Source organism: Limanda limanda, chromosome 11 (assembly GCF_963576545.1).
Source record: "Limanda limanda chromosome 11, fLimLim1.1, whole genome shotgun sequence".
Taxonomy (NCBI): domain Eukaryota; kingdom Metazoa; phylum Chordata; class Actinopteri; order Pleuronectiformes; family Pleuronectidae; genus Limanda; species Limanda limanda.
Window position 1 is genome coordinate 13,505,097 of NC_083646.1, and position 7,793 is coordinate 13,512,889.

General features: G+C 44.9%; 2 protein-coding genes across 2 annotated transcripts; one reads left to right on the forward strand and one right to left on the reverse strand.

The window, feature by feature from the left end:
* The first annotated feature begins 159 nt into the window (after positions 1-159).
* On the forward strand, positions 160-4,007 carry sgk2b (serum/glucocorticoid regulated kinase 2b). Its single transcript, XM_061081209.1, has 12 exons — positions 160-304; positions 636-711; positions 811-880; positions 986-1,011; positions 1,485-1,542; positions 1,632-1,715; positions 2,127-2,258; positions 2,525-2,637; positions 2,855-3,074; positions 3,167-3,322; positions 3,403-3,492; positions 3,578-4,007. Exons 1-12 carry the CDS (start codon positions 238-240, stop codon positions 3,737-3,739), a joined length of 1,254 nt encoding a protein of 417 aa, XP_060937192.1. The 5' UTR covers positions 160-237; the 3' UTR covers positions 3,740-4,007.
* LOC133014079 (putative transmembrane protein 244) lies at positions 3,875-7,627 on the reverse strand. Its single transcript, XM_061081212.1, has 6 exons — positions 7,347-7,627; positions 6,933-7,018; positions 5,689-5,762; positions 5,473-5,598; positions 5,336-5,380; positions 3,875-5,241 (listed from the first exon to the last, which is right to left on the reverse strand). Exons 1-6 carry the CDS (start codon positions 7,377-7,379, stop codon positions 5,147-5,149), a joined length of 459 nt encoding a protein of 152 aa, XP_060937195.1. The 5' UTR covers positions 7,380-7,627; the 3' UTR covers positions 3,875-5,146.
* Positions 7,628-7,793: the final 166 nt, after the last annotated feature.

Genomic DNA, 7,793 nt, shown 5'->3' on the forward strand with positions numbered 1-7,793 from the left:
TTCTGAGCCAGGTGCTGACGCGGACTTCTGCTCGGTTATAAGTTTATATTCTCCCAGGCGACTCGAACGCGCCGCACCCTGCGTATCGTCTTACGTCAGCGGCGTGTGAGCGCGCGCCCGTGACGGAGCGCGCTCACACGCTGAGCAGCTCTGCCGCGAGTCGCTGCGTTTCCATTGACGACCAACTTTCTCTCCTCTTTTCAACCTTTATCAAACATCACAGACTCTCTCACCAGGATGACGGTGACTCCACAGAGGACGATGACTTACGCCAAGATGACGCAGCTTGTGTCCTCTTTGTCAGGTGAGCTTCAACTGTAACCTGCGTTTTTAAAACACATTTTGTTATTAATTTTATCCTTTTAGCTTTGGATTAATAGCAAATGGATCATATACAGACACATGCAGAAAACAACTAACAGTTCAATTTCAAACATCCTCCTACAAGTGACAGAATTGTAAATTTGTGATAAAAAAAAACCCAGATTAAAGGGCTTTTTTAAGTTTTAATACTAATAGGGTTAGGGTTAGGGTTAGGGTAGTAAAAAAAGAACGTTTTAATGATTACATTACTAGTTGTTAAAGTACGAAACTCAGCTGACCTGCTGTCCCCCTGTCCCCTGTCTGTCTCACAGCTGTGCTCAAAGGGAAGAAAGTAGCCTTCAGTGATTTCCTACACAAACTTGTCTCCAGTCAACAACTCCGCCAACAGTGAGTGTGAGAGTTTGAAGAAATGCATATGTATAATTCCTGTTTTGTGTTCAAATGCATGAAAACAACTGTCCCGTTTTCTCGTGTCTTTAATTGAAGTTTGGACACCCAGAAGATCCTGCGGCCACCGAGAAGGCCGAGAAAGGAGAAGGTCAAGAAAAGCCCAGCGGTGAGCACAGAGAGGAGGATTTTAAAATACTGAGTGTTGACAGGACATGAAATTGAATCTGACCTCCTGACCCTCCCTGTCCCTGTGTGTCTTCTTTCTCCGCAGAGCTCAGTGGACACAGAAACCTCTCAGTAAGTTCCTCTTTGCCCTCTGACGTCTCTGTAACCCCGAACAGTTATAAACAGGGCATAATTTGTGTCTGCTGAATGTGTCAGTTACTTGCAATGTTTCAATAAGGACTCACAAAACATAAAGGAAATCTAGATATTTTTTGCCACTTGCAGTTAGTATAACGATTGATAAATAATTTCGTCTTGATGTGCCCAGAAAAGAGTAAATTATCCCGTAACTTTTGCCCTCTCAACTTCAGATTGTTCTTCTCGAATTCTGATAATAGAAAATAGAGAAATGTTAATCAAATTGGGCCCCAAAAGCTTTAGGGGTCTCAAGCCCAGCTGGAGAACCACTGGACAAAGTATTCAGTTCTGTGCTCTAGCAATAAATTGTATATTATCTAAAACCTAAATGATTAGGGACTTACAGATTATGCCTTATTATGTAGTTCTGTCAAAATCTGACTGATTTCTGTGGCTGTATCAAACAGGACGAATCCGTCAGACTTTGACTACCTCAAAGTCATCGGCGTGGGAAGCTTTGGAAAGGTGGGAATTTTCTATTCTTGTTTTTTGTGGGTTTTTTTTCTCCAGAGATGGTGCAGGGACATGACATGTCATATTTGAAATGTATACAGGTGCTGCTTGCAAGACACAGGGAACAAGGAGGCTACTATGCTGTGAAAGTGCTGCAGAAAAAGATTATTGTCAAGAGGAGAGAGGTGATCTGTCTGTCTGTCTGTCTGTCTGTCTGTCTGTCTGTCTGTCTGTCTGTCTGTCTGTCTGTCTGTCTGTCTGTCTGTCTGTCTGTCTGTCTGTCTGTCTGTCTGTCTGTCTGTCTGTCTGTCTGTCTGTCTGTCTGTCTGTCTGTCTGTCTGTCTGTCTGTCTGTCTGTCTGTCTGTCTGTCTGTCTGTCTGTCTGTCTGTCTGTCTGTCTGTCCGTCTGTCTGCTGTCCCACCTGTCTGTCTGTCTGTCTGTCTGTCTGTCTGTCTGTCTGTCTGTCTGTCTGTCTGTCTGTCTGTCTGTCTGTCTGTCTGTCTGTCTGTCTGTCTGTCTGTCTGTCTGTCTGTCTGTCTGTCTGTCTGTCTGTCTGTCTGTCTGTCTGCTCACTGTGTCCCTCTGGTCTCTGCAGCAGAGGCATGTGATGGTTGAGAGGAGCGTCCTGCTGAAGGGACTGCAACATCCGTTCCTAGTGGGACTCCACTTCTCTTTCCAGACGCCGAAGATGCTCTACTTCGTCCTGGACTATGTCAACGGGGGGGAGGTATGAGTGTGAAAAACTCTCTCTATCATTGGTGTGATGGCCGAAAACTGTAGTAACAATAGTAACTCTCACTTTGCCCATAGCTATCAGCTTTTATGGACGTGAAAACAAGAGTTGAAGTAATCTGTACAAATCATGTGGATAAAACCAATATAATTTCTCTATATATATTAAGTGTGCATATTTAATTTAAATTCAAAGATGCTGCAATTTTGACAGTCAGTCTTAGTGTCACTTATGACAACTGTGTATCTGTTTGTCCTCAGCTTTTTTACCACCTCCAGAGAGAGATCTACTTTTCCGAAGCCAGATCTGCTTTCTACGCGGCAGAGATGGCCACGGCGCTCGGCTACCTCCACTCCCTCGACATCGTTTACAGGTACCGGAATCCAAATGAATCGCTCACTTTGACAGCACTGCAGAGAACATGTTTTTTACAAAGAAATTCCACAAGCCCCCACCACTTTCCTCCAGCAACACTTCAAAAAATTAAAAAGAGAAAAGAAGCAAATGTAAAATGAGAGGAAAATATAAGAAAATCAACAGCAAAAAATCCTTGTAAACTAAACCAACACGTCCATCTGTCTGTCTGCCAGAGACCTTAAACCAGAGAACATCCTGCTGGACAGCGGGGGTCATGTGATGCTGACTGACTTTGGGCTGTGTAAAGAAGGCGTGGCCGCAGGGGGGGTTATGCACACGTTCTGTGGGACTCCAGAGTACCTGGCTCCGGAGGTGCTGCAGGGCGGCCCCTACAGTCCAGCAGTTGACTGGTGGGGACTCGGCACTGTGCTTTTTGAGATGCTCTATGGACTGGTGAGTAAAAGTGAAACAATCTCTTTCCTTTCCATCCCCTTCCTTATCTTTCCTCAGCATCTTCACCTCACTCTCCCTGTTCTGCCTCTCAGCCTCCATTCTACAGCCGCAGCAGAACAAAGATGTTCGAGAACAAACTCTACGCTCCTCTGCAGCTGGGGAGGGGGGTGTCTCAGGCCGCCCGCTCCCTGTTACAGGGCTTGCTGGAAAGGGACGTCACCAAACGCACAGGGACGAGCTGTGACCTGGTAAGTGCACCCCTTGAAAAAGAGAAACAAACTGTGACACAGGCACAAGCACAGAGGATCTAATGTTGAGGTGTTTGCAGGAGGAGTTGCAGGAACATCCTTTCTTTGCCTCCATCGACTGGGACGACCTCCTGGCCAGGAAAGTGGAACCTCCCTTCATCCCTAACGTGGTACGAGTGATTCAGAAATGAGTGGAGGGCTCTATCGTTTCCAGTGAATTCAGCGTACCTGAGTGTGTGTTTGTGTTTGCTCCAGTGTGGACCCTGTGATATCAGCCACATCGACCCCGAGTTCACGCTGCAACCCGTCCCGGCCTCCGTGAATGAGCGCTGCCAGGCGAGCGGTGCCAGTGAGGCCTTCTCAGGGTTCTCCTTCATGAACCCAGTGGAGTACATGACACCACAGCCTGTGTCATAACCACAACCAATCCTCAGGGAGCACTTTTTTTTTACATCATAAATTATGAAATCAAGGCTATTTTTGAATAGATTCTTACACTATTACAGCAACAGAATGTTTCACTGCTTCCACTTAACAAAATGATATGTTTGCATATTTTATTACAGTCATTTTAACTGCATTGTCATCATCATAAGAAATAGGCTGGTCACTATTTCACAAGTCCTCAGTACTTCATTGTTTAAGGGGCATGAAACAATAAACACAAAGCAGTTTCATTGTTCAACACTTGACATTTAAGTCTTTGATTCACAACATATATTGCAACATTCCCTTTTGAGCTTCTACATTCACAGTTTACAGAGGTAAAATACTTCACAGGTCGCATTTAAATCCTGCTTAGTGACAAGGGGGTTGTGCATCAGAAGCAAAATACAGAAAACATCTCCTTGTGGCATTTACTTTGGATCCAGCTCTAACTTAAGCCATTTTCAGACATATGTCAATGTCAACTTAATTTATATAACTCATTTAAAACAACTTAGATGACCAAAGTGCCTTACAAAGCAAAAGGTACAACAAGAAAACAGCAATACGCAATATATCATAATAATAATGATAATAAAATCTGCTCGGATAAAAACCTTCTCAACTCAAAAGGAAGGCCAAAGAGAAGAGATGTGTCTTTAACAATGATTTGGGGGCAGATCTAATACGGAGTGGTAAACGGTTCCACGAGTTTAGGGCGGTTACTGCAAAGGCTCGGTCGCCTCTGGTTACGAGTTTAGTTTTAGGCACATCCAGGAGCAGCTGAGTGGCTGAGCTCAGCTCCTCAGCTGGAGTGTGAACATGAAGAATTATCCGGGTCAGACGTGTTCACCTCAACATTCAGGTGAAGGGTGAACCCTGGGTAGAGCATGCAGGAGGCAGGACACGACATATCTCTCTGTTGTGTTCTGTTATGGCACATAGCGTCGGTCCTCCTTGGCAAAAGCTCAAAATCTTTTACATCCTGAGATATTTGTATTCTTTTTTCTTTTTTCTTTCTGCAGCCATTACGTCACCCACTCGCTTGCTGTGAATTTTCCAGACATTTTCCTGCTGCGTTCTCTTTGGCTCACTCTGACCTCTTCCAGACATTTTACTAGCTGGCAGGAAAATGTCCAGACTTCAGTCAGTGTGTGAAAGCAGCCTCAATACGCGAAGGTGAGTTTTTTTTCTAGAAATAAGCAAAGGTAACAGAACCAGCCGGACCCTGACTAGTGTCTCAGGACCAGAGCTTCTAGTCTGATCCCTTATTCTCCTTTTTACAAGTGCGTTCATCAAACTGTTGGACGTTAATCAATCAATAAATAAACTTAAATAACTTTTAAAGAATTAATAAATTAAAAATACAGTTATTTTCAGTCCTGGGCTACGTCATCTTCAGTAGATGCTGAAGGAGGAGTAGCTCTGGTCGCTCTGGCAGGTGAAATAAGCAATCAGCTGCCCGTTGCAGATCATCAGAAACAAGCCGCTACCTACGGATAAACAGAAGAGGCGGAGAGCATTAAAGTCAGCCTAGCTTACAAAGACAGACGCAATAAGTTACAGGTAGAGTCTAATTTAATTTACCTAAAGCCAGCCACCACTGCCACACCATGGGGAACTCCAACATCACTGCAACATGGAAACAAAACATGCAGTTTCACAACACGTCTGGTAACTTGCGTGAGTAACCTGGCTGGATGCGTTGTTGTGTTTGTCCTCACCGACACTGGTGATCGCAACATGCAGAAGTGTGACCGTGAGGGCGTAGTCCCACACCCGCCTCCTCACCACCGCGGCAAACAGGAGGCCACTGCAGAAGTAGGTGAGCTCCAAGGACAGGAGGTTCACTGAGGGAGACCAACGCAGCGAGAAAATGCATCATCTGTTCAAAGTTCACACTCGCAGTTCATTGTGTCGCCTGCGTTAGCGGAGCTCACCCAGGTATTTGGAGTTGGATTCAGTGGGTTCGGTCTTGAAGTCGAATGGGATCAGTCCGTCGAAGTGATCCAGCCTGAATGAAGAGGAATCACTGTAATTGGTGCAGATGGGTAAAGTGATGAAAGTGCAATAAGTGTTGATGTGCCTCAGCCCTTCAGATATACAGTAGGTCACAGGATGGGGAAGAAACTAACGTAAAAACTCTTGAAACAGGACTTTATATCTGAGATAAACCTCCCTTCATCATGCACCAGAACTGTTTTTATGTGCTTTGCATCCGGTCATACTCCTGCAATGATGACTCCATGGCCAGATGACCATAATGACACGCTAGGGTCCTATTGACCCCCAGTTCCTGCTGCTCTGTGTGCACTGCTGCACCTCTCAACTCCAAATACCCATTAAATACAATCTGCACTTTATACGTGACCTTGTGTTTTGCCAACAATGCCATGGTTTGTGTGTGTTCTTATTTTTAAACACAGATTTATTTAAGAATATTCACCACATAAATTAAATAAAATAGAGTTAATTGGAGAACCCTCTGTCACAATGAGTTAAGGATGAATGAGAATTTTTTTGTTATCATGTTGTTTGGATGTACATATTCCACAATTTGGAATCTGCAAATTTGCCGTTGATGTGTTATCTTATTTGATAACACTTTATTGTACAGACACGGCAGCTTCCTGTAGCTTCTTTGAAAGGAACCGATATGTTACTGTTAATGTATCTGACAGTTCCTGGAAATAACTGTAATTAGATAATAAAGATAAGACAGATGGGAACACAGCTCTATTAGTTCACTTGTACAAATTAATTCCACTAATTTACTAGTGGGACCCAGATATTCATTCAATATTTCTACTACATTACATTTTACAGTCGTCTTTCTAGACTCGCCACAATGTATTAATATTGTTTATTATTTTCTACTATATCTAATAAATTATACAGATCCAATAGAATGATTAGAAAATAGTAGAACCTGCAAAATAAAGTGGCAATGCTCCTTATAACTGTTGTGTTAACTGTTTAAACTACATGACGATGCCTTATATGCCATCATAGAGTTGCGTGGTATGGAAACTAATAACCAAGTGTGAGGATAAGCATTATGATCCGTTATTAGCCACACCCTGGTGATTATGGGGGGGTTGAGGTGTGTGTGTCTGGGGGGCAGCTTTCACGAGTGCATTTTGCGTGGTGCGTGCGTGTGCGCATGCGTGTGAGGGATTCAAACCTGAAGGCACCGAAGCACACGCTGGCGATCATGTAGAAAAGAGAGTAAAATATCAGGAGACACAGCAGCAGGTTGAGGAGCACGGTCTGTGGGACGGACACACACACACAGACAGGGGAGGAGACCTGATTTCACAACAACACACGGTTTTATAATCTGTCAACAATGCAACACACACACACAGACACACACACAACACGAGCAAACACCTGGAGCTGTGTGAGCGAGCAGACACACACCACCACTCTTTAACTGCTGCAGAACATGACCTGCTGCACACTTTGATGATTGATAACTGATGAATAATCGATGCATGTCACAATAATAAAGCACACAACAGCAGCCTCTGCACCATCGATCCTCTCACAGCCACCGTGACGCACCGCACACACGTGTCACCTGGTCCCCTCTTACCTTCGAGTCGACCGCTTTGCCTTTGAATGCCATCTCATGCTTGTTTATAGGCCCGGACGGAATAATGCGGGGCTGCTGCGGGATGAGCGACCCCGTTAATCCCGCGACTCACCGGACCTCTTGCGCCATCTAGCGGCAGAGCGCAGAGGCGCAGGCACGAAAGCGGCGACTCTGCGTCCACAGCCCCCGAGAGCCTGAACTCGTTTCACCTCGTATCGCCGGAATCAAACCCTCTTCCTTGCGTGTGTGTGCACCAAGTGATCGCAGAGTCAGTCATGGCAGTGCAAACAAATTAATGAATTAATAAAATATAAAAAAACACGCATAGGATGCCGTCTATTTCCTGGAGATTTTCGTGCGAAAACGGCGAGATGTGCGAAACGTCCTCTCGGCGGAGAGCCGCCCTGTGGTGGGAGGGATTGAACACTGCTGCAGGTTCGCTGGAGA